Source organism: Myripristis murdjan, chromosome 8 (genome assembly GCF_902150065.1).
Source record: "Myripristis murdjan chromosome 8, fMyrMur1.1, whole genome shotgun sequence".
NCBI classification, from domain to species: domain Eukaryota; kingdom Metazoa; phylum Chordata; class Actinopteri; order Holocentriformes; family Holocentridae; genus Myripristis; species Myripristis murdjan.
Window position 1 is genome coordinate 16209743 of NC_043987.1, and position 27939 is coordinate 16237681.

The 27939-nt window shown below is 40.4% G+C and overlaps 1 protein-coding gene across 1 annotated transcript; it reads left to right on the plus strand.

The window, feature by feature from the left end:
- Nucleotides 1-5492: 5492 nt before the first annotated feature.
- LOC115364314 (N-acylneuraminate cytidylyltransferase-like) lies at nucleotides 5493-27939 on the plus strand. Its single transcript, XM_030058819.1, has 8 exons — nucleotides 5493-5885; nucleotides 16153-16295; nucleotides 17828-17983; nucleotides 19849-19985; nucleotides 22767-22861; nucleotides 24376-24547; nucleotides 27223-27388; nucleotides 27654-27939. Exons 1-8 carry the CDS (start codon nucleotides 5662-5664, stop codon nucleotides 27866-27868), a joined length of 1308 nt encoding a protein of 435 aa, XP_029914679.1. The 5' UTR covers nucleotides 5493-5661; the 3' UTR covers nucleotides 27869-27939.

A 27939-nucleotide genomic window follows, 5' to 3' on the forward strand; every position in this document is an offset into this window, starting at 1 on the left:
AACAATTTAATTTACTGCAAATACTAGTCGTTTATGTTTATTTATTATTCATTTAGGCGGATAGGCTACCAGGTAGGCTACTGCCCATTTAATTAATCTAAAAATAGTAATTTTTTATTTATTTATTTATTTATTTATTTATTTTTTATTCCCGCCACCCCCAATTAGTCGACTTTTGGTCGAAATTTCAAGACTTCACTACAGCCCTAGAGTTTAGAGGTGTATGTTTAGACTAACATCTTCCAAAATGTCCATACTTAGGTTAACACTTAAATAATTGTTACCATGTGTCAAACCAGAGTATAAAATAAATAAAGTATATTGTCTAACCACAGTTAATATTTGCTGCCAGTTTGTGGCAGTCTTCAACCTGCCCTCCCCACACCCTCCAAATGGTGGCATGTATGAGCCCATGACTTTTAGCATCATTATTCTTTCACTGTTAACAATAGTGGGCCTAAAAAAAAGAAAAGAAAAAAAAGAGGATTTCAGCAACAATGATAGGAAGACAGCAAGGCTGCAAATGTAATAAATATATTGGAAGATGCTTCAATCCAATTTCATTTCTGTCTCCTTGCCTTCAGCCTCAACAGCTCAGCAAGCTGTCTCCATGCCATAAACAATTTGAGAGATGAATACACGGACTGCTATTTCATTCACTGTGATGATGTACTCTGATGCCAATGATGATTTGCTGTTCTGAAACTGAAGGCAGTGCTCAGGGTTGGAAATAAGGGCGGCTGTAAGAAGAAAATACAACAAGGAGGATCTTTCCTACAGGACCTCTGGGGTTACCTCAATATAAGTCTGTACACTGAGTTGTACTTTCACTAGTCATTTCAGTGTGTTGAAAGACTTTGTTTTTGCCCCGCTGGGAAGTGCGGGCCTACAGTGTATTGGTCAGTCCATAGTTAGGACCAGAAGAGCATATCTACACATTTCTTTGGTGGATCACTGTGACATTTGGTGACAACATGGCTAGAGCATGAAATCAGTCCGCATTGGTGTAGCTGTGACCTCCCTGTAGCACCACCAAAAGGCCTATCATAATATTGTACACTAATATCCCAAAATTTTTACATTGCCATGAAATTTGGTGAAAAAATTCATGTTGCCTCAGGTTGAAACCTGGCAGTTTGGGTGACTACACTATCTTCACCATAGTGCCACCTGCTGACAATTTTGTAAATCTTGTAAAGTACTGTCTAAATTAAAAAAAAAAAAAAAAAAATCTACTTCAGTATTGCCATGAAATTTGGCTGTACGTTGGTGCATGCACGTCACCTGCAGCTCATTCCTCCTGCGTAAGCATATAAATGTAATGTTATTTAGACCGATTACACAACATTCAATTGTAATGTAATGTTTGTTGGCTGCCTCAACTTAATTATGAGCCCGGTAAACATGTTTGTAGGAAAATCCTCTGAAGCCACGTGTTCATACAGCTGTTGACCAATACAGCCACCAGATGGCATTGCTGGATTAGATTTTTCATTTAAGTGCTGTGATGGCAATGCAAGTTAACCATAGGAATGTTTGTATAACAATTATTTGTACTATGGTCTATGTGCATTATTGTCTCCAGCTTTATGAGATATTATATTAATGTAAATTAATTAGTTATTAATTAATAAGTTATTAGGCATTCGATCATCTACTGTGTGTTTCTGACCCCAAGAAGACTCCCATAATAAATGTACTGCAACCTGTGCAGTACAACCATTTATTACCATTGAATCAGCCATTCAACAACAAGTGTTAATTGGCGCTTTTCCACAAGTCTCTTGCCTCCAGGTAGAACCTCACCAGTATACAGTTAGGTAGCCTAAAGTCAGACTTAAGCCCCTGCAATGCTACACATTTGCATCAAATTTTATAGCCGTTTTTGTTTTGTATTAACTGCAAACATGATGTTGTTGTCCAAGTGATCTCCCAAGGCTGATGCATTTTCCTTCATGATTTACAATTGTGACAAGCAGATTATTTCATGGGAAATGGGATGAGACAGTTGGTGAAAGAAGAGCAATTTGTCACTAGTGTTTTTGGGGAATAAGCAGGTCAACCCATAATTTTGCAATGGAGCAAAGTGAGAGGGATAGTGGGGTTATGGACTATGCTTGTACAGGGCAAAGGATGTTTTTTTGTTTGTTTGTTTTTCATTTATTTACAAGTTTTCATTTAAAAACAATGTTTGGTTCACGGTGCTGTGCTTCAGTTGTTGAAAGACAACTTGTAAGTACAAATCAAATACAGATTAAAGATATTTGTTAAAATGTAGAGCTGTTTTAATATGATATTGACCACAGCCTACATCAAAGCCAATAGATTTTACCATACTATGGAAAATTCAACGGAAATGTCCCCACACTCTTGATCACTTGCACTTGAACACAAATCGTAACTTAGAATGGTGCATTTTGTGCTGTATGGGAAATCGGACTGTGCCAAAATAACTTTCAAAACAACCAATTTGATGACGTAGTCTTTTGGTTTTCAAACAGCTGAGTTATCAAAGGGATTTAGACTATTTACTTTCTCTAATGATACAGGATGGCTATGTTTAGGCCTATAACAATGCTTGTTATTGAATGTAACAGAATTATTCCCATATTAGGAATAGCTACCATGAGCTTCATTCATGGTGGCTACTATTTGGTCTGCAACTAAAAACCTAAAAGCCTCTGTATCATGCACTAACAGAAAGCCTCCTGCGTTGTGCTATCTCAGCATGGTTTGACCTTTGACTGTACCTGACAGTACAGTCAAAGGCCCAGATCACCAGACTCATACAGACAGACATGAAAATCATGACAGTCAGTCAACATCTCAGTCTTCAGGCTATTTTTCAGCAAACCATAACCAGACAGGCCCAAAACAGTCATCTCACACACAACTCATGTCCTCCACCCTGAGTATCAGCACCTCCCTTCAGGTAGAAGGTACAGGACTGCTTCAAACTCTCCTTTGTCCCCCTGTCCATAAACACCTCTTTCACTGAAATATGTGTATGCCTAACTGCCGTTGTCGTTGTTCATCACAGGTATATGTTTTACTATGTGTTTAACGGGGCAAGCCTCTTTAAAGAAATACAACAATGTGGAGGTTACTTTGGGTAGAGCACCTCAGCAAGAGAAAGGGAAGACAGGGCACACAATTTAAAACACCACAGACTGGGGGAAAAAAATGTCTTAATAAATAATGACTAGAAACAGAATAAAAGAACAGTAACCACACAGACTGGAGACGCTAGGATAGTTTAAAATTACCACTATACAAACACCCAAAGTACAATAAAATACGTGTTTGCACAATTAAAGGCAACATGTCCCAGAGCAGCTATAGTGTGAAGTGACACAACAGGAGCGCAGCCAAAAATGCAGGAGGATTTTCTATCTGCTTTTGAATATCCCCCAAATCACGGAATCACAGCCACCTCGAGTCCTCCTGACTGGAAACACAAGCAGTCTTTATAGTTTTGTTTTGTTTTGTTGGAATACTTAAACACTAACAGTGATTCTTGAAGCACTATCTCAGAGACCATTTACACTTGTAGCCAATGCATTCACCAAGCACACCAAACTGAATGCATGTTACTTTATACCACATGCAGAAAACACTGGTCTCTGCACTGATGCACCATTTTGCTAATTGTCTTTCCACATTTACGCATGTGAAAACACTGTTACATCAATAATGAGTTCACTTGCAAATCAGAGCTTGAGCCACAGGTAAATACTGTACAGAAAGGCAGAGAGATGCAAATTAGAAGAGGATGAGGAAGAGGGGAAAGAGGACAAGGAGGTGAAGAAGTGAGGAGGAGGAGAAGAAAAAAGATGTGAAGAAGAGGCCCAGACCCACAAAAGTAATAATTTGGCTCTTTTTTTTTTTTTTTTTTTTTTTTTTTGGAGCACAGATGTGTTGTGTTATATTCGGAATACACATCCATACTTTACACATTCAAATACCTGTGTGTATGTGTGTGTGTGTGTGTGTGTGCGTGTGTGTGTGTGTGTGTGTGTCTGCGTGTGTGTTTACCACATGTATGACCAAGCTTTATTGCAACCTGCTGCCCTGCATGCATAAAAAGCCAAAGCAACAAGTGTTTTTCATTTAATGATATGTGTAATGTTTTGCTGGTTTGATGTAAGGTTTTGTGGTTAGTGTGTAGAGTTTTGCAAAAAAAAAAAAAAAAATAGCCTTGTTTCAAAGATAGTGCCTAAGCAATCAGAAAAAAAAACCTGTAATAGAATAGAACTGCAATAGATTACACGCCCACTAGTCGGATGATTATGCCAATTCATCACAACTGCAGCGTTTGTGTCCTGTGGCACGCCGGTCTGACAAACCCTGGTATAAGGAGAAAGAAAGCACAGGTACATGCTACAAATACTGCAATGACACAGCCATACTGGGACTAATGAAGGATAGTAACTCTATCACAGCCTATTAACACTCCATGTCTCCGTCACACAATGGCACACTGACAACTAACTCCAACTGAACATAGACAAGACAGGAGAACTGGTAATTAACTCATCATACACACCTCTGTCTGGACTTGAACCCAAACCCCAATCAACAGCAAGACATTAGAGCAGTTGAACACTTAATTCAGCTTTGATTGGCACATCACGATCTCAGCAGGGACTCCATGGCATCTGCAAGCTCAGAGCGCTCTCTGTTGCCCCACCCACCTCCTATTGTTAATTTACAAAGCATCACCCAACCCATCCTGCTGCACTGTTCCCCGTTTCTACACCATGCTGACCATCTCCAACAAGAACAAACTCAACAGGATCACACATGCTGCTTCCAATATCATCCACTCCCCCATAACCAATATCTCAGACATGAATGATAGAGTCATCAGACGCCTTGCACTCACAATAGTCAATGACTCCGATCAATCACCCCCTAAACCCACATTTTAGGCTGTGGATACAGGACACTGAAATGGAGACAAGCTCGCTTTGGCAGAAGTTTTGTCCCTTCTGCCATAGCAGCACTAAACAAAGTGCCTTACTGATCCAGTGTAGACCCAGGCTTATCCATGTGTTTGATGCATACTTGTATATGTGTTGGGACACTGGCAGGGTTGAAGGTGTACCTATATCTGTATGCTGCAGTATGGTTATCTGTATGTTTGTGTTTGTATGAGCAGTGAAAACAAATTTCCCACGGGACAATAAAACCTGTATCTATATCTTAAAAGTGCACCTTGTGTGCTGTAGATGAGCATGTGCTATGGATGGATGAATGCACTTATTTTTTCTACTATTTACTTTGACGTGGTTTTATAACCTACTGCAGGCGCTGTGATGGCCAAGGCAAGTTTCCCACTGGGACAATAAAGTCTATTTTATTTTACTTTAATTTTAACGTGAGAGCATCACCTGAGGTCCACGTTGGCTACTCCTACTCCCCCTGCAGCCTGTTTGACAACCCGTCGGTTTGCCTTCCTACTTATTCGTCATCTCCTGAATAAACAATCTACTTTCAGTTCCGTTTGACAGCGTTACAGGGCAACTTCACAAAACCCCTCGTAGTATTTTAGGACGGATTTCGTTTAAGAATACCGGCTTCGGTCTTCAGGTCCACCTATTTAGTTCGCAAACCACTTTACTTTGTAGGCTACATCTTGCGGCATTTATCCAAGCTGTGATGGCCGCAAAGAAGAGGAGTCACGCCGGCATGGGCGATGTGCAGGACGGATTCCTGCCCGCCTCGAAGCAGGTCAGGGACGGAGAGAGGAGACACATCGCTGCCTTGATTCTGGCGAGGGGAGGAAGCAAGGGGATTCCTCTGAAAAACATCAAAATGCTCGCAGGTGTCCCACTCATCGGGTGGGTGTTGAGGGTTGCCGTGGACTCTGACGTATTCGACAGGTAAGTCAGGGCTCAAATGTGACCGATAACTCTCTCATCAACAACAAAGCGATGCCACATTATGCTGTGGGGTCGAAAACTGGCTTGCTACATTTTGTTTACTGTGGTTTCCAGGAAGAGCACCTGCGCGTCACGTTGGTGTGTGTATCCCATTCAGACAGGAATCAAGGGCAGGGAAGAGGTGTCACTGTGGCGCTGTTTGCACTTGGCATTAACAGGCGTCTAGAGTGTGGTTGTGGTTTGTGGTTGGATCTCTAATTTCCATTTGCAAAGACTAAATGATTAAGTCTTTGTTTTTTGTTTGTTTGTTTGTTTTTGCAAGAGTTCACGTTCATTGTCATATGCGCAGTAAAACAGATTAGCATCGTACAGTGAAATTCTTACTTTGATAGTCGTCCCTCCACACTGAATAAATAAATAAAAGTAAAACTGCCATTTACCAGGCAACAGCCATCTAATAAAGGGAGACATCCTTGCTCACTCCAGTGTCATTTTAATGTGACATCAACTACTTACTGATGCGATCCTGTTTTGGTTAAGACTCAGATTATTTAATTATTCCAACTGGTTTGAGAGGTTGTGCTTCTCTGTTGAGGTGGATAAATCAACCTGAACCTGACGCTGAACCTGAATGTTTGAATGTGCAGGTGCATGGAGATTCTTCCACAGTTTTGTGATGTGTCAGAAATTACAGACAAGGTTAAATACAGCTGCTTTATATTCAACCTGCACTTTAGTTTGTATTTGGCCCATCAGCTGACAGTGCAGCAGGGCTGGGTAGAATCAGGTAAGATGTTTTTTTTCTATTGGAAAAGTGATGGTCTGGGCAGTGTCGGGGGTGTTGGACTGGAGAAGACAGAGGACCTCAGGTGAGCAGGTGGTCCTTCAGTGCCTCCTGAAGTGTAAACAGACATGTCTGTTTACACTTCAAATGTGATCCAGACAAAAGCTTCAAATCTGCCTCTGAATGTGGCCTGAGCAATCGGATCTCAAAATGCATTGAGGACACAGTAGCCGTCTTTTTCTGTTGTTTCCATTGTCACTTCCTGAGTTTGATCACTCCTCAGGGCCAGTTTCCAGGTGCTAATGGCCCACCCAGGCACAGATTAAGAATGCAGGGGCCTGTGGGCACAAAATCATGGAGGCCCCTTCCCTGGCTCCACACACGCACACTCCAGGTTTTGAGTTATAGGTATTCAGCATAGGCTACTATCTGTTTGAAACACCTGTAGCTTATACAGGATTTACATTGAGAGGCTACAGCCTATGATCACAACCTGAAGGACAATATCAACAACACCTGCAGATATTTCTATCATCCAGGATTTACACCAAGACTGCAGTGAGTCATCAGTACTGACCTCAACCATCTTTTGATACATACACATATATGGAACAGCAGTAAACAGTAGAATAATATAATAATAAATAAAATACAATAATGGTGATCTTGATAAAATGTTAAAAGTTGCAATTATGGATTAATAAAATGGTAATATACTCTTAACACAGAAGCAATGCAACACAGAGTTTCAGGACATGACTATAGAAAAACATACCAAGTTATTAATAAAATATTATGACATAATAGCCTATTTATATCTATGGATTATTATTATTATTGTTGTTATTATTATTGTAAGAGTAGTTGATAAATGAATGTATTTATTTTGAAACAGTAGCCTTAGGGTTTGTGTTCTGTCCATGTACCATTTACAGACACAAGCCCTTGGCGCTGGGATGAACTTGATGCACTGGTTACATCACGCACATAAGGAGAATCTTCACAGATGTTCTTCTCTGACCTCCAACATGCACACACAGGATTTGAAAATAGTGGCATATCACTCACTACAGGTTATTATTAAGATTATTGCACCAGCGGGAAGAATACACCACCTCTCTCTCTCTCTCTCTCTCTCTCTCTCTCTCTCTCTCTCTCTCTCTCTCTCTATACATAATGAAACGATAACTCTCCCCATTCAGACAGAGGCAGTGCGTATTGAGGCGGTGCACATTTGTGCACAAGGCAAAGTGGTTGTAACTGTTGATGATTAATGTCAAAGTCAAAGTCTAGACATGGATGTGTATTTGAGTGGACCTCTACCAACGGTATGACAAGGGGATGAGAGATTTTGCAGGCTGATGATGCTCAGCAGATGGCTCAAAGCTACATGTGCTGCTCTATCTGTGAACTGCATTGACAATTTCTATATTTTTTGGGAACGCAGGCACCTCTTTAAGCCAGATGGATTTTACCTGAATAAGTTAGGAGTGCGACTGTTGGGTTCCAACATTTTCTACTTTGTGCATCAGACACCAGCAGCCCCCACCAAGGACAAGGGGCGAGACAACCCAAAACAACCGATAAGTCGACGCTGTGGGGAAGAACAGCTAGTGCCTGAGATAAGAACGGACCATGGAGGACAGCTGACCCAGAAAGAGATGTCAGCTCCAAAATCAACACCCTCACCCCAACTAGAGGAGTCTGCCCCAGCCCCAACTGGAGACTCCCAGTCTTCACCACCCCAGTCCCCACCAAGTCCCCACTTGCTCCTTTCCGTTCTGACTCCTCCCTTCTGGATTTCACTGACAGGATGAAGGACCTTGTTAGTATTGGAATCCAACTTACACCATATTTTCTCCCCTTAACCCCCCCTCATCATTGTGCCCCTCCCATTCTACCACGCATGAAACACCCATCGTCCAAAAGTCTTTGGGCCCCTCCACCCCCCATAAACCTTCACGACTGTGAATCTGACTGATATGTGCCAGGTCCAGGCTGTGATACTGATATCAATAATGTTCTCCAGGAAAAGTCAGGGCCCTATGGAGGTCAAATAGCCTTTTTAATCCCTGTGATAACAGGTAACAGGAAATTAGCTAAACTGATAAGAAAGAAAAAAGGGTCAGTTTCCAATTTACTGAGTATAGCATGTCAACCTCAAAACATACCAGTATCTCCAGTTATCCCAACAAGGTTAGCTCCACTCAACGTTAGATTATTAGTAAATAAATCACTGTTATTCAATGACATTATTCTAACCTATGATCTAGATTTTTGCTTTTAAGTGAAACATGGCTGACTGAATATAGTTGCAGTATTATCCTTAATGAGGCAGCACCAACCAATTTTCGTTCAATGAACAAATGTAGAACCGGCAAGAAAGGTGGGGGAAGATCTGTTTTTCAGTGTAAAGAAATTATGTTTGGTGAGTTTTGCTCCTTTGAATATCTCTCTTTTATTGTGAAAGGTGATCCAAACGTTCTTTTTATGATCATTTATAGACCCCCAAGAACTCCTGTCAGCTATCTGCACAGAGAACAACTATTTTATCATAACAGGGGATTTTAACATTCATGTGGACAATAACTTGGACAGTCATGCAAAAGAGCTCTCTGCTCTACTTGACACTTTTAGCCTCTTGCAACATGTGAAAGGAACCACACACACTCAAGGCCACACTCTAGATCTGGTTATCTAAAGGTGTTGACATTTCCTGTGTTGATGTTAAGGACTTGGCTGTTTCTGATCATTTCAGTGTGTTGTTTGACTTACAGATTCAGATTCAGATTCAGATTCAGATTCAGATGACTTTATTTGTCCTAAAAAAAAGGCAATTCAGTTTCTCCAGTCTACCGTGACACAAACACAAACACCAACTTACAACAGCAGCAAACAACAGTGTGTCAGAGATAATCAGCCAGCATATGGGCAAGAGGTGCACACACAAGGGCAAAGTGCAATTCAAGTCAGTACAGGTTCATGAATTATTACAGGTCAAATGTTCAATCAAGCTCTGTGTCTGTTAAGAAAAGGTATATCAATGAGAATACCAGTGCTCATTTTTTTGAGGCCATAGCGATGTCACCAACTGTGAGTGCAGAAACAGTTGATGAACCCCTGGGTAATTTTAACAGGAAAATCTCAAATGTCATGGAGGCTATTGCGCCTTTTAAAACAAAGAAGACCTTGAGTAGAAAGAAAACACCATGGAGGAACACAATCACAGTAAAGACCTTTAAATCTGAAAGCAGGAAAGCAGAGCATAAGTGGAGAAAAACTAAACTCCAAATTCACTATGACCTGTACAAACAAAGTCTCTAATATTAACAACGAGTTAATCAGGGCAAGACAAAGTCACTTCTCTGAAATCATTAATGAGAATATCAGCAACAGTCGCACTCTATTTGCTACGGTGGATAAGCTCTTATTAGAGTGCTAAATGATATTAGGCTGAACAGTGACTCAGGCAAGGTGTCAGTTCTCGTCTTACTGGATCTCAGTACCACGTTTGACACTGTAGATCACAGTATACTGTTGAATAGGCTGGAAACTTGGGCAGGACTCTGTGGAACAGTCCTAAAATGGTTCAAGTCCTTTTTGGAGGAGAGGAGCTATTTTGTGACTATTTGAAGTTATGAATCCGATCGAATGGCTATGTCATATGACGTTCCGCAGGGGTCAGTTCTCGGACCTCTTCTGTTTAGCCTATATATGCTGCCTCTGGGGCAAATTCTGTAGAATTCCAATGTTGAATATCACAGCTATGCAGATGACACACAAATATATCTAGCACTGTCCCCAGACGACTACAGTCCAATAGAGTCCTTATGTCGCTGTTTAGAGCCAGTAAATAATTGGATGAACCACAATTTCCTTCAGTTAAATCAAGACAAAACAGAGATAATTGTCTTTGGAAATAAAGAGAAGAGGACTGCTGTTAGTAAATACCTCGACTCACTGTCTTTAAAACCAAAGACCAAATCCGCAACCTTGGTGTTCTGATAGACTCAGATCTGACCTTTAGTGGTCATATCAAATCAATCACCAAAACAGCATCTTAAGAACATATCCAGAGCACATCTTAAGAACATATCCAGAGTGAAGGGTTTCATGTCCCAAACAGACCAGGAGAAGCTCATCCATGCTTTCATCTCCAGTAGACTCGACTACTGTAATGGTCCCCTGACTGGACTCCCCCAAAAGAGCATAAAACAGCTGCAGCTCTTTCAAAATGCTGCAGCTCGAGTTTTGACCAGAACAAAGCGTTCAGAGCACATCACTCCAGTTCTACAGTCTTTACACTGGCTCCTGGTCAGCTGTAGAATAAATTTCAAAGTTCTGCTACTGGTCTACAAATCACTGAATGGTTTAAGTCCAGAATACATCAACAACATGGTAACTGAATATAAGCCCAGTAGAGCTCTGAGATATATGTACTCAGGTCAGTTAATTGAGCCCAGAGTTCACACTAAACACGGTGAAGCAGCATTTAGCTGTTTTTAAATCCAGGCTAAAAAATTTTTCTTTTCTTGCTTATGGGTGAGCTCTTTCAAACCTTCTTAGTATTTTAATTTGTTATCATTTTAAAGCAATTCATTATTGCTGTGCTCCTATTTTATGCTCCATTTTAGTCAAGTTTTTTTCTTTCTTTCTGCCTTTCTTGCTGTCTGCACTTTTATAATCTATTTATTAACTATAATGATTTTAATTGTTGTTATTTTCTTCTGCAATTGTTTTTTATTGTATGGATTTTCTTATTTCTTTTAAATGTTTGTTTCTTTCCAATTGTTTGTTTTCACTTTTCTTGTTTTTATGTAAAGCACATTGAGCTGCTCCTTGTATGAAATGTGCTGTAGAAATAAAATTGCCTTGCCTTGCCTAATGTGTGCATGCAGATTCGAATGGCATCAGAGTTTGCTGTTGGCCATCATGGTCCCACTAAGAAAGTAGTGACGTAATGATCCACATTTTAAATCCTAAATATCAAACATGTTTTAAAATGATCAAGGCAGTCCTGATGAGCTTTCAAGGTGTTGGGAGCTGTAAAATTGGAGCATCTTCTTTGCTAGCTGCCATTAGGCGATAGATGGTCTCTGTTTTCCCTTTCTTTGTTCGTTTTTTTTTTTTTTTTTTTTGCGCTCCACTGCTCCAGTGTTTACTGGACATGATGGCGTCTTTGACACCCAGCATCCACCTTGCAGCAATACTCCAAAGTTCACCACCAGGTCAAAACACCTGACCTGACTCATCATCAGACACAGCCAGCAAACCAACCACAATATTTTTCTTATTTGCAAATAAATTAACCTTACATTGATTGCGTTGTATTTTAACAAATACACAAACCCACTCACTCCCTCAGTTGTTTAATATGATTGGTTCAAGGCCCTCTAGAGGCCAGAGGCCCCCAGGCACCGGCCCAATCAGCCCTGTGGTTAATCCATGCTTGAGCCCTCCAGATACCTAAGGGCCAACCAAGGTCTGAGGCAAAGTTAAGGGTCATAGCCAGGGCTTGTCTGGTTTTGGGTGGGGCGACGGGTGCAGCTCATTAGTACAGATGTCAGTGCAGCAGCTCACTTCTGTAGCAGAAAAAATAACCGAGAAAACAAAAATGGAGAACCACCAGCAGAACTGGGCCAACGAAGACATTAGGGCTCTGCTAACTATCTGGGCAGAGGATAATGTCCAGAGTCAAGGCTGTTAGAGCACATAGCGCACAAAGTGGTGTCCAAAGGAAAAAAAAATACTGTTCCATTCTGCAGTAGTTAGTTGGTGTCAGGTATGCCGACTTTAACCACTCGCTTCCTACCTCCCACTCACGTACATTTGCTCCAACACAGCATGTGATGGGCAGGTTATAGGGCAAGACTGTGGGGCTATGGGTGTGACAGTGGAAACGTGAATAGTTTTTGTTCTCGTGGATTGAGGGTGTGGGCCATTATCACCGTCTGGCTCGAAGATAGCCCCAGCCCACAGTGGCATGACAGTGGAAAGCCAGCTATTGGGTTTTGTTTACACCCATACTTAGCTGTCCCTTTGTGATTGGCTCAGCCAGGATGTGTGTTACTGCTAGGTGGAAACAGGGCCCCTGGCTCCTCTACAGCCTTATGTGAACAAAAGGACACTGACTTGATAAGATTAATTAATTAATTAATTAATGTAAATAATGTGTTTTTTTATCATTATATCTTCTGAAAAAATATACATTTTGTTTGTCTAAAATCCTTATCTCGTAAGTCTAACATGATCAGACTTTCTAAGTCTCAAACAATATCATTATCATTGGCGGCGGCTATATAGTGTGTCGGCCCCAAATCGCTATTTACAGTCTCAAAGGGCTTTGCAAGTGGAAGCATAAAATTAGTAAAAATAAAATGCATTCACAGAAAGTTTACATTTTTTCAGAAAGAAAATGCGAATGAATTTTTTCTGTAGCTGTAGGTCATAATTAGGCCCTTTTGAGCTCTATTGATAAGATGTACTGTCACAATGCCACCAAGGCCATAAGTCTGAGGCATGCCAGACAGAGGGAGACAAGGCCAGGCCGATTGGTGCCTTTCACAAACATAAAGCTGTTGACCTCGAACATACTGAGGAAGGGATTTTCCTTTACATAAGGCAGGAACTGGTGTGTACTACACAGTGTTTGCACTTGTAGCGCTCATACTCTGTTCTCCTCAGCTGATCATCAATAAACACCCTTTGCGTAAGACATCACAGTCTCCTGAGATGTCCTTCACTCTGAGAGTTTACCAGAGCCTCGCTATTTTCCATCAAAGCAAACACCACTAGTATCATAAAGATCATTAAAACTCAGTCTCCCTGTTATGTTGTCTATTTCATTTTCAAGTACATGCATATACGTTCTATGACATATTGAAAATTAAAAAGAAAAAGCCATTTCATATTTGATTTTCAAAAAGTGTCCTGCCACACAGTTATCAGAATTAAAATGAAAATCAGAAAATCAAAATGCATTTGCAGGGCATCGGTGCTGAGTAAATGCACAACAAACTGACAAATGATGATAGTGGATATGGTGCTTATGGGAGAGTGCAAATCAGCTATGCTCACTTTTTTTCTCTCAGAGTGTAAATTAGGGCTGTTTTATTTACTTACGTGACTTTTTTTTTTTTTTTTTTTTTTTTTAAGTTCACCTTACAATCAGCCAAGATTTGTTATACTAGTGTGTATGTGTGAAGTTTGTATGTTTGAATGTACCCATACTAGTTCAACTGAATTATAACAACAGTAACACTAAAAAAAAAATATTAGCATTAGTATTTGGCAGCTAACTTATCATTACACCAATTGGCATTGAAGTTAATGTTTCAGGACATGTTTCTGGTCCTAGTTTGGCAGCAAAACACATGAAGTGATTTTTACTTGTGGAATCCTGGCTGCTTAACGTAGCCCCACCCACTTTACAATGACTGACCTGTGTTACCGGTTAGGACAGATATGTCACTTATTCCACTGCCATTTATCCCTGTGTTATTAGCAGCTGTCACCACTATAGTGAACATGCCACAGCAACAAGGATCTGGTCTAACTTAGCCTTCCACTGTGTTTAACAGGGCTTAAAAGTCACTCAGCCTGAGACAGGGCAATCACCTGTTTTTTGTGTTTTGCCTGATTGCATAGGCTATGATACAGAGATGGTAGTTTCCTTCTCAAAGCACAAAGTGTTGGCAAGGGATTAGCTATTTCAATTTGTCAAAACAGATATACTGTATAGTACATGGCAGGACTGGGAGGTAGGCTTATATCTAATATCTGAGCTGCTATTGCAGTATTGCAGTGGCATATTAAATTCTACAGACAACCATGACACGGTATGACTGGTAACACAGGATTTATTTTTCTTTCCTTCATTTATCCAGGGAGGTTTTCTAGTAATGCACATCCACACACGGGAGTTGCCCTCTCGTACAACCGCAGTTAGACAGTTACTCCTTTTTGTCAACATGCACAGGAACTAGTTATGGCAGGAAATCTGTCATGTGTTTGACATGTGATGCTGATGATTCTTCAAAAGCTCCGTGTACATGTTCTTCCCATAAACAACCCAAGATGAAATATTTTTTTCTGAGAAAAAAAGCTATCTGCCTTGCAGCCAGTGCTGCAGGCAGAATCTCTCCATAATAAATAATGTCATTTTTGGAGAAAACACTCCACAGTCTGAACGCCCCCTAAGGGGCTGTTCAAGCTAACACATCAATAAGTGTATTGAGCTGAAAATCTATGTTTTAGATTCATAATGTGAAGGATTTTGCTTTTCACATACAGCTCATTTACATCAGAGAACTAGCCAGAAATGTAATATAAGTAAATAAGTTAGTAACATGTACTTCAGCCACAAAACTCATGTACTATAAATTTAGAATGAATTTCATTATGTATGTCATTGATATTTTGCATGTGTGATCTGACTTGATCACTCCCCGCAGCATACACTTGAAAACTGTTAAGCATAGGCTACTTTCATTCCAAGCCTGAAAAGCTGGAATGGTGAGCCACAGCAGGCATGTAGCATAAACATGATATGCAGGTGGTGAAGACTGAGGTAGCAGTATTTGTAGTATGAGGCTGTGAGCAGTAAAATAACAGCATGGCAGTTATTTTAACTCTAACCCCGTGTTGAAGAAGGTGCATTTAGCTTAAATAGACTACCTTATTTCAGCATTAGATATGAGTTGTAGTATGAGAGTGAATCACATGTGCTTATTTAGCTCTGTGTGTGTGTGTGTGTGTGTGTGTGTGTGTGTGTGTTCCACACAGATACTTAGAAAAACAGTTATGTCTGTTAAACTTTGATAATACTGCTGCACACAGTCCAGATTAAGCCTAAATATCAGATCACTGTGTATGCCAATTCAAGACTGTACATTTTAAAGTAAGTGTAGACTTACTTTAGGTTATGACTTGACACAGTGGCCTAATAATGTAATCTGTTTGACACTTATCAATAATTATTAGGGGTGTAACAGTTTTTGTTTTGTTTTTTTGGTCACTGTTTCCATTTCGGTTCAATTTGTTTTATTTGTGCATTATGTAGAAAAACACTGCCTTTTCCAGTGTTCTCTGTACTTTGTTTATTTGCAAAAATATTTTTCATTCACAAGTAAAAGTCAACTTAGACTATTTAAAGCAAACATAAAATACTTTCATAATATTCATTAATTCATCTGCTAAATCTACGGTTGTATGGCTCTCATACAGTGGATGTGTGTATGTAATGAACACTCACGGTCAGGTAAATCTCAGTTGCCCTGGAGGTTCAACCATCACTGCTGAGAGCTTTGTTGCGTGTATTGTGTATTGAATGGCTAATTTTTTTGATTTTCCAACAGAACTAATTAATTATGTACTTGTTTTCAAATAAATGATTTTAAGTTTATCACAGACTGTACTAGGCCTGCTGCATTGTACTAGTAACGAGATATTTTTCAGTAAATAATGTTTTCTTCATGATTCCAGTGTGTGGGTGTCTACTGACCATGACGAAATAGAGAGGGTAGCAAAGGCTTGGGGGGCCAAGGTGCACCGCAGGAGCCCTGAAGTCTCCAGAGACTCCTCTTCTTCAGTGGATACAATCAAGGAGTTCATCAGGCTTAACCCAGGTAAGCAAACACACACACACACACACACACACACAGACAAACACAAACACAGATATACACAACTGTGCCACACAATACTGGCCTTCATCATGAGTTTCTTTATGTTTTGTAGGATTTGTAGTAATATATGTAATATTGTGATTTATTTCATCAATAATGTTCAATATCACCCTCCCTTCAGAATAACATTTTTAAAATGCTATAATCATAATAACTTACACTCTGAAGACACACCCCTCTCCTTTCTCCCTCACCTGTGCATCAGGTGTAAGCAAACCCTTCAAAACATTTCCGACATTCCTTGCAAGTAAATCATTTGTTTTCCCGGTAAAACGGGAGTAACAAGTAATTAGAAACAACTGCCAGAAAGGGGCGCTTTTCTTTTACATGGTTTTGCTCTATAGTGATGGTGTCAGAACTAGGACTAACGAGGACTGAACCCAAACGCACGACTCAGACGAGAGTTCAACTTAAGTCTTTTAATAAGGAAAAGTAACAACTTAAATATCAATACAAAAGTAACAACAGAAAATCACTCTTAAAGAGGAATTACTGGAAACAAAGGCAAGACAAAAGTATCAAAGAAACAAGAAAACTAAACCATGGAAAAAAAACAAAGGAAATACAAAACCTGACGTGACGTGACAAAGCAGGACGAACTGGCACAGGACAATGGGAAACATGGACTATATATACACACACAAGGTAATGGGAAACAGGTGGAAACAATCAGGGCGTGGCAGACAATCAGACCATTGGAAAACACACAAGGGGAAGGGCAAGTGACCTGACACAAGAGGAGAGTGGGATTTCAAAATAAAACAGGAAGTCACGAGACGAGACAGAAGAACAAAACTTAACAAAATATAATTTCTGAGACATGACAGATGGCAATTACGGCTCTGTGAGGGGAACCGGCTCTTATGGTACCATTACTTTCAGACAGTCATTAAAAAGACCGGCTCTTTTGAATAGTCTTCCTGGAATCTGGGTGGGCCTTTTGACTGTCACTTCATGTAAACAGGAGTGTGTTAGGGCACTCAGCGAAATTGGCCACAGCCTTAAAAAGAATGGCTCTCACCTACCACCTGGTTCCCATCCTTCATACCAAACAGTCGTTCAGAAGAATCAGTTTTTTCATGAATGTAGTTGCCCTACTAGTATCAGCCCTGCTCGCTGTTGGCACAACTTACTTTTCTGGATCTCATTTTCCATTGCACCTAGTATCCCTTGGTCTGCTCAGTATGCTCAAACCTTATAGAGGTGGTTCAATTAGACGTATCTTGAGAATCTTGAGTTACACATATCACACAATTGCCAACAGTAGAGCTGCCGTCAACACTACTTATGAAGTGGCAAGCTGGCACATCCAACTATTTCAGGAGGCACTGTGATAGTGAAATCACCTGAAAAGACCTATAACATCGCCTTGTTTATGCCTGTCTGTGTTTCTATACATCGCCGCCTTGCAGAATCCTGTGGAAAAGCCAGCCACTGTTAATCTCATTCCTTTCTTCACTTTGTTTTGGCAGAGGTGGATGTAGTCTGTCACATCCAGGCCACTTCCCCTTGTCTCCATCCGTTTCATGTGAAGGAAGCCCTAGAGATGATCACGCTGCATGGCTTCGACTCTGTATTTGCTGTGGTCAGGAGACACCAGTTCCGCTGGAAGGAGGTCAAGAGAGAGTGTAAGTCATCACTGATTGATTGTAAATAGATGTAGGGCAGTTCCAGTGGTAGTGGATACCTGTGGTTGTTTTATTCTACTGGGGACAGGAACAGAGAATAGTTACACATCCTTTATAGACAAGCCTTTGGTATAACTATAGTGTTTGTTTGTTCATTGCCACAAATTAGATTTAGTTGTTGTTGTAATCAAATGTTCACTCAGTGTAGGTTCATTATATAAGTGCTGTGTACCTTTTACCTGGTACCTGCTATTTCATGTTCCTAGTTTCTGTGTAAGTGTACCAATCTGAAATTCCACAAGATCAAGCACAGAGCAGAGGGCACTTTGCCCACTGTTTGCATCTGATCACTTTCGTTAACAGCCCAATAAGCAGTCTTCCTGCAGTTTAGTCACCTCCCTACAACCGTCGGCACTCGTTACATGCTGTCCAGCTGCGGGAGCTGATGTATCTTCTCCTGGTTCTCAGGAATGTAGCATTCTGTGAGGCGCAACTTTCCACATTGTCCCAGCTCCATTTGAACTGTGGTAATACTGTTTTGAGCTGGTGTTTGGCTTCCTCTCCAGTGTGCCCTATGTGGTAAATACTGCTGCTCAATAAGCTGTAAATTCTGTCATCCATAATTGTACATCCATAGTGCACATGAAATGATGACTAGATAAAATTTACCTCTTGTGTGCTCAGTTAGCAAAAATACAGTTAAAGCCTCAAGCTCATGACCTTGATTTTCATGCATGTGTGGTTCAACAATGTTGGGTCTGTAATGGAAGGAAGGACTAAGTTAGGGGGAGTCAGTATTCTTAGCTGGTCCCGCTCAGGCAGACCAGCAAAAAAACATGACAATCAACAAATCAAGTTTCCATACAGACTATTATTTCAAGTACTCACACGTGTTATGAGTGTTGCAAAAATTGGGGCCTCTACATGCTTTATTTATACTTAGATTTACTTAGACACATTTTACAACTGCTACACATTAGTCATTATCAAGCCTTTTCATCAATATAGTTATTTACCTCTTCGCAAAGGCATATTGGAGTGCATAAGCACCGGTCCTGCCAATCTGCAAAACGATTCCTGTCCAAATTCAGACATACCTCCATGAAGTCTTTTCTTGCACAAAATACTGTGCAGCCTCCTTCTGTGGTGTGTTTTCAGCATATATTACCACAAGAATACAGGCCTGTGTGGCTGGTGGAACTGGTGTAGAAGAATCTCATAAAAAGCAGGTGGATCGTGTTGTGTACCTGCATATTCTCTTATGATGCGCTAAATAATACTGGATCAGCTGGTCTGACCACTCAACACTGTCTATGTGTTCTGTCATCAGGGTAGTTATGTTGAGCAGTTAGTTGTAATGGAAAAAAAGTTTAAGTATAAAACCCCAAGGTCCACGGTGTCACGCAGTTTTGATATTTCAAAATTTACTGGGTAGTTTTCTCTCATGTGGGCTGAAAGCAGCAGAACCCAAATGCAGACCAGACAGGCAGGTATGGTGAAAACACATGGATTTATTGATACAATATTATATATTGTATATTGTTCAATATTGAACAATATACAACTAATTGCAATTGAACAATATGAAAACACTAGGCCAGACTTTTCCACTTGCACCACCTTCAGGCCATAATGTGAAAACCCCACTCTCCCACTATTTGCATTGCACTGACTTGCTGTATGTAGCCAGTCGGACAACAGTGGCAGAGGGCCCTGACGGACAAAGGGCCTTTGTCCGTCAGTTACATCTTTCTAAGGAAGTTTTCCATGTAATTAAAATTTGCATGCAAAATAGAGTCAGTTAAAGCAGTGATTTGTGGAAGTGCTATTTAGCCATAACCCTACTCTCCTCCTTTCTTTCCTAGCTGGTGAGATGACAAAGCCACTAAATATGGATCCAACCAACAGACCGCGGCGTCAGGACTGGGATGGAGAACTCTGTGAAAATGGATCCTTCTACTTTTGCACTAAAGAGCTCCTAGAGACTCAGGGATGTCTGCAGGTAATGGAGGCATACTCTAGGGCTGCATAGTTAACTGTAGATAATTGCACGTTTCCTGTGTTTCCATGATTAATAATGCTATAATCTCACATACTGTGGAGTTCAATAAATGGTTGCTATATTTTCAATTCTAGTAAAAGTGGTATGTCATGTACCTCTATTACGTGTGATCAGTTACAGTCTTTGAAGGCACATTATGCACCCATGTGCCCAAACAAAAGTAAAGTTGGTGAGGCTCCTTCGGATAGACACTGATATTATGGCTTATTTCTCAGAAGTTCACCCATAAATGTGATATTTGGTAAGTATATTTGAACATTAGATTTACCAAATTTTACTCAACAGCAGTATTTATCCTTTATTAATGTCAACGTAATTATTATTATTATTATTACATCCCAAAAATAGCATGTGGCGGATATTGTATTTAACTGAATTGGATTTTCCCCCAGAGGTGCGGTGTCTGCTGCCACAGATCTTGGCTGTGAACGCAATAACTTGCACACTGTTTATTCAAATCTTTTTTTAAATTTGTTGTGCACATTCATGAGCCCAAGAAGAGGAAAAATTTTGATATTGGTGACCCCTGTGGCCTATCGTCTAGCACCACCATCAGGCTAAATTTTCAGTTTGTGAACATGATAAGTAGAATATAGACCAGCCCTCGCTGATGACACCTCTTAATAGCGTAGCATTGGTGCTAGACTGAAAGCATCAACTCCAGCCAGAACTTGGTCTGACACTGTCTGCTGCAGAGGACAATCCAGCAAAAAAAAAAAAAAAGTAAGAAACCATCAATGCTCACCCCACCACCTGAACTCTTACTGCACAACAGGTACATTCCACTGACCCAGGATGAAATGTGTGGTAATATGAACCATGTCGAGCCAAGTAAAGCCAATCAAACTACCAGCATCAAGGCTAACCGAAAATGAAGGATTAGCCCCAAAACCACCACAAAGCCAAGGATCAGAGAAAAACATGCTAACTCCACACCTGATGAGCCAGACACTCTTCTTATGGAGAACACTTTAACCAAACCAAATATCCCAGGAATGGCTGCAACTGAAAATCTAACTTTGGCTGAAACATCTATCAGTGAGCTGACAAACCTGTTTCCCGTTATCCTCCCTACTCATCCCAGTAATAACAAGATTTTTATCCATGCTGGGTCTTTTGATATTCTGTGAAAGAAAACTGGCTCTGAAATCCTGAAAAATGACTTTTTTCCCACTACTGGAGAAACTGGGTTACTGTCAATCGCAACATGTATTCATCTCTCAGGCCCATTTCCACCTCTGGGGAAAGGAATCGAATCTTTCAACAAACTCCTTGGTCTAAATACATGACTGACATCGGCATGCTTCTCCCATGGGATAAAGTTTATTGACAATTTCAGTGTCTTTTGGAATTGTAAAGAACCCTTTAAACCTGATGGGGTTCACCCAAACATCACTGGATCCAGACAGCTCGGTGGCAACCTACATCATGACTGTGGGATGCCACACTTAAACAAGAATGTGTGGATAAGAGTGAAGGATAGAGCACGCGGACAGCCTGTGACTCTCCCCCATCACCGGACCCTCTGCTCCATATCAACCAAGACACTCATAGGATGTCTCTGTCCCAACCAGGGACCCAACAACCCCCTCCCCACCTTCACTGCATTCACCACACAGGGTGAATATGGTGGAGGCTCCACTACACTCAGGGACCCAACAACCCCCCTCTGGCCCTCCACCACAATCCCCGATCAAGGATTCATTTAACAGTTCATCAGGCAGACTGATGAACAGTTGAGGAAAGTTTGACACCTTTGAATATGTTTTACTTCAGTTTATTAATATTGCTTGTCAGGCATGACTTTGAAAACTTCCTGCTTTGTGTATTGATTTTAACTGAGATTTTAATAGTCATACTGATCATCTTAAAGATGGCAGTGCAAAAGAACCCTTGTACATCCTGGATAACTTTGGACTTTCCCAGCATGTAACAGGCCCTACACATACTCAAGGATGTATTCTAGACCTAATTATTTCAAAAGGTCTACACATTTCTGAGGTTGTCATAAACGATGCTGCTCGTTCTGATAATTAGTGTGTTTTCTTTAAAATGACCATCTCTGCAGACACAAGCAGGACTAAAACCGAGGTAATGACAAAGCACTGAAAACACCTGCCCGTTATTCACCCAGGCTTTTACATCCACACTAGCTTTACCCTCAGTTCCTATCAATGAGCTCGTCATAAATTAACCCTTACTGGCTCATTGCAAGACTAGTGATATCAGGTAAGGCAAATGAGCTCGTTTAATGTCATGTTACAACTTTTTTGCTGCACAGTGATGACTTTGAAAGGGGTCATTTTACTTTAACAAATACATGTAATTTTTGATTAATGTAGCTTCAAGGGTTGATTTGAAGGATGTCATTCTCCAAATTACAGAATTTCCATGTCAGCTGAAAAGGTTGCTTCATACACCACAGTATTACGGTCAGGAAAATTTGGTATGAAGGAAAAGTTGGACTGGAATATGAAAATAACTGTGGCAGCCTTGGCAGTCTTTGTGTGCTGTCGCTCTATGAATACTGTTACTTTTTTCACACAACAATTATTAATAAATTACTTTTTTAACTGCAAGTGTGTGGTCTTTACTATATTTTTTTCTGTCTCTACAAACTGATGACCTACACCCTTAAATGTGCATTTTTTATGTATTTTCTATTAAACATTTTTCGAATGTCATGTTCCTGTCTCTGTGTCACCATTCCTCTTTCTCCAGGGTGGTAAGGTAGCCTACTATGAGATGCTGCCAGAGTATAGTGTGGACATAGATGTGGACATTGACTGGCCTGTAGCAGAGCAGAGGATTCTCAGGTGAGACATCCATGCATGCGCACATGCACACACATACATATACACATGCACACGTGTGCGCGCGCACACACACACACACACACACACACACACACACACACACACACACACAAATTCAGTATTTATGGACTCAGTGCAACACACTTGGATAACGGCTACTCTATTCCACTATCAAACCGTAAGCTATGAGCTATAAGCTATTACAAGTATTGCAAATTATCAATTATCACCAAGTACTACACTAGAAATTAAGAACCCAACTCCCTGACAATAATGTAGAAACCACTACCTAGCAATCACCACAAAACACCATAGTAACCATTACTAATCACCTAGAAACCACATAGTAGCACTTTAGCAACCAGTGTGATTTGCTTAGCAACCATCTAACCAGTGTTAATTACACAGAAAAATGCCTAGTAAAAACCATAGCAATCATCTAATAGCACACCCGCAACGGCTGGAAATGAATGAGCTCACGCCATATACTTCTACTGGACCCATTTCTATGTTCCCAAACTCAATTTAAAGTATTATTTGCCAGTGAATGTTTAAAACATTCAAAATAAACTGAGCTTTGATGTGCCTCTATTCAAACTTTTCATGCATTCATACTGCATTCATTACTTTTTTGAAAGGTGAAATCTTCACATAAACCATAACACATTTGTAGCTGATGATTCTGTAATCTCACCCTGGAGGAATCAAATATATGCTGACCGCTGTGCAATTTGAAATTTATCACTTTGGCTAAGGCAGGGAACAGACCAGATGCACTTGACAGTCAGCAAAATGCAAATGGTGCCACACAGGCTTTTTTTTGTTGTTTTTGTGGCTAGGTAGGGCTGAACAATTAAAGGAAATGTCATTGAAATCACAATATGGCCCAGTTCAATATCCAGATCATGCAGGCTTTTGATTGCTATTGTGATATGATTCATAATTTTAGTAGAAATGGTCATTTGTGCATCATAATTTCATTTTCACAAACAAAGCCAATAAAACGATGATGATGTGATTTTTCGTGGCATCTGTACCAAACAATCGTTTTCTTTTCTTACATTTTCTTACATTTGGAAAATACATACTTATCTGGCTTTTTTTTTTGTCATATCATTCAACACTGGCAACATAGCTGCCACTTGGTGTGCAGAACCAGCTTGCAAAAAGCTTCAGCCCAACTGAAAACAATCAGAAAAAGACAGCCCCTTTTTGTTTGTTATTTTTTTATTTTTTATTTTGGTTTGATTTTAAATCTAAAGCTAATTTTCTTTTGAAAATGTAATCTTTACATGCTTTTTGCTTTCTCTTTCCATGCCTCTGAACCAGCTCTCTGCTTGCCCTCCCTTCTGTCCCTGCTGTGGGGCTCACTCGCTCTCTCCCTGCAGACTCCCCCTCCAATGTGCTCTACTGTATGAACAGGGCAGTACAGGCTTCAACTGAATGCATTTGGCTTTTGCATCTAGTGAGATGTTTAAAGAATGTCACAAGTCATTTGTGTCCTCTTGCCTTAGGTTTGGTTACTTTGGGAAACAAAAGCTCGAGGTGGTTCAGCTGATGTTGTGTAACATGTCTGGATGTTTAACGGATGGAAGGATCTATATATCTGCATCCGGAGAGGAGATGTTGTCCATCAGTACCAGAGACACCATGGGCATCCACATGCTGATGAAAGAAGGAGTGAAGGTAACTTAATCCAGGGCACTCAGACTCTGCATCTTTTCATATTCAAAAAGCACTACAACAGAAAACAAAACACTATTTTACAACTGCTTAGGGCAAGACATAAACCTTATTTCACTGACTAATGTTGCTAATATACTGTGGATGTGCATTGCAGTGGCAAGTGCCTCAACTCTCAGTTGACACCTTGACGAACGCACCTTTGTTGCATACATATTCATTTTTTCCTCTTTCCTCTTCTACTTCATTAAACTACTTTTTGTGAGGTTTAAGGAACACAACCATATTTTCAGTGCACATTCTGCCTAATTACCACGTACATTTATTAGAAAAAGAGGTCACAGGCTAGGCCACAGCTTTTGACCCTGATACCAGCCCCTGAAATACTCTTGATAATCCCTGTCTCTCAGGACTCACTTTTCAATCCAGGATTGTGAGTAGCCCCCATTAATAGTGGTTCCACAGTAAAAAAAAGAAAATGTTCGTGGGCCACTCAGCATCCTTTGTTAGCCTGATGTCTGCTATATGCATGCTTTCCATAGAAAAGCATGACGACAGTACCAACTCCCAACATTTCTACTTGCACAAAAATAATATCAGTTGTCGTTGATTTGGTTGTTACAAAATATAATACTTGCATCTGTTGAGCTGTTTTTTTATGTCTTGCCAAAAATTTTCATGCTCTGACCAGACTTAAGCATTCTCAGATAATTATCACGGGGCATCCTGTCTCAACAAATTTTGTGTGCACATATAAAACATCATTCACTCATTTTGTGAATACCAGCCCAGAACCAGTAGGCATAAGAGGCCTGGAAGGGTCATAACATAAGTGCATATACCAAGCATATAAATCATTATATGACTTTTAAACAAACAACATAATCTTAAAACTGATGCTTTGACTGGAAACCTTGAACTTTCTTAATATGAAACTCTTAGCAGTAGCGTTTCATACTAATTGCTCATATGCTCATAATCTCATATTTTTGCCAAGGCAAGCAGCCAAATTGTAGAACTCTGTTACCATTTTTCCTACCTTTTATCCATCCCCTGGATTCCTTTCATTCCACGGCGATATGAAAATAAACTTAAAATAAACTTAAACTGAAAATAAACTTTTCACCACAGTATTCCATCACCATAATAAAGCTGTCCACATTCATTTTTCAGCACTGTTGTATTCTGATGTCTTGAATCACTTGAAATTGGGCAGAGTGAAGGAGTCTGTCCACCAGAATATAATCTCCGTCACCTTTTCTTTACACAGCCAATGATCAGCTCCATGTTTTATGAAATACCACAACTTTCCCAGCATGGAGAAGCAGAACTTGATAAGGTGTTTCAGCCAAAAATTCACACTTGAAAATCAAGTGATTCTGATTATATGTTGAAATATGGTGAACACGTTAGTACACCACATCTGTACATTGGTTTGTTGCAAATGTGGATTTAACATAAATCCTCTACTCTTTGCTTCATGTCTATGTGTACCACTCTGTTTTGAGTGTGTGCTGGATATGTGTGACTATCTGACTTTCTCTCCTCTTTCCCAGACAGAGGCACAGCTTCTAGCTGGCAGCTGGATGTGGGTGCTGTCCCAACCTGTCAACGTTACTGTGGGCTTTAGTTCCATGTCTGGTGCAATGCTCCTATTTAGTAGTAGTCCTGGACACTGTCCTAGCTTCTGTGATCATTAGTGCTGGCCCTTATCTGACACTGTTTTTTTTCCCTTGCACAGGCACTGCCCTTGTTTCTGTGGACATTTGCACCAACTATGCCCTCGTTTACCCCATAAGCATGTCTCTCTTGGCTCATTTGTTTCTTGTGCCATTGTTATTGTCCATGTTACTGTCTATTTGACTGTTTGTCCTGGTGCATGTTGTGTGCTCAGCAGTCCCTAGTGGGAGAATACCTCAGAGACTACCAAGACAAAGTTCTCTTTAGTTTTTTTGTTTTTTATTTGTTTTTCTCTCTCTCTAAGGCTGGCTGGGCAGGCTTGGCTGGTTATCATAGACACAGTGGGTTCACTATGTCCCACTTCCTTGTGACTTTGTTTCATCATTATATTCTATTATTGTTGACTTGTTAGATCGCTCATGATCGCTCATTCTCCGATGCTTGTGATGAAGTGTTATATCAATACACAAACATGACTTTCAATTCATCTAAACAGCAACATGTGCAGCACCCACTGCTGATTTTGTACCAAAAGAAACTTTGTTGTTCTCTTAGGGAAAAATATTCTGATTGGCCCAAACACATTTCTCTTCTGTGGAATTGCTGTTAATGGAAGCTATGCCGCACTCTGCATTGCCAGTGGTGGAAACAGCACTACAAATTGCTGCTCAAGTAGAAGTACTGTTACTTCTCCAGATATTTTATCAGATTATTTTATCAAGTAGAAGAACTGCTATAAAAATCTACATAAGTAAAAATAAAACTCAAAGTAAAAAATGACTGTCTTACTGAAAATTAATTAAAATTACAGTAAAAGTAAAATTACTGACTTTAAAAAAAAATACTCAAAAAGTATAAATGCACAAAATAAGCTACTCAGTTACAGTAATGTGAGTACATGTAAATAGTTTCTACCTCCTCTCTGCATTGCTAAATGAGACATGGACTCAAATCATCCACTAGCACAGCACTACAGTTGTCCCTGCTTGGTCCACCAGGTGGTACTGTTGGTCTCAAGTGAGGACCCCATCACCAAGGTGTTGTGTGACAAGGTGGCCCAGAGAACGGGTTGCCAGGTGCTGCAGATGGGAGCGGAGGTGCTGGGAGACGTGGAGGAATTGATGGAGGAAATGAAGCTGGATTGGAAGGATGTGGCTTACATGGGTAAAGCAGCATAACTGTATCACTGTTACATGTTAATAAGAGGGAAAAGAAAGCAGTTTGAGCTTTACATGATGGGTTTGGTTACCTTGTGTATTTTGCATTTTTAAACATTTTCAAGGGCTAATGTCCTCCCTGTCATCATAGGTGCAAATAGGTGGATAATTAAATGAAAATGAAGGGTCCTTAACAAGGAAATGTATTCACATCTGCCTTCAGCTGTTTGTCCATTCACCTTCCTGTTCTCTGCCCATTTCTCTCCTGTCAGGTAATGATGAGCCGGATGTCTTGTGTCTCAATCTGGCGGCTCTGAGTGCTGTACCACGAGACGCACCGGCGGTGGCGGTCAATGCTGCGAAGTACACTTGCCGCAGTCCTGGAGGAATGGGAGCTGTCAGGGAGTTTGCTGAATACATCTTGCTTCTGAAAAAAAAGGCAAAGTCCCAGATGGAACAGGATCGCATCAACCGACAGCACTTCTAGTTTTAAAGTCAGCCTTAATTGTAGGGTTGTAATGGTTCCTGGTCAGTCCTGTTGGGGGGTGCTTCAGTGGC

Excerpts from the sequence above, each read along its gene's own strand:
- LOC115364314 (XM_030058819.1), top strand. The coding sequence starts at position 5,662 with ATGGCCGCAAAGAAGAGGAGTCACGCCGGCATGGGCGATGTGCAGGAC. Across the intron at positions 16,296-17,827 it reads GTTCATCAGGCTTAACCCAG|AGGTGGATGTAGTCTGTCAC; the intron begins GTAAGCAAACAC and ends TTGTTTTGGCAG. Across the intron at positions 27,389-27,653 it reads GAAGGATGTGGCTTACATGG|GTAATGATGAGCCGGATGTC; the intron begins GTAAAGCAGCAT and ends CTCTCCTGTCAG.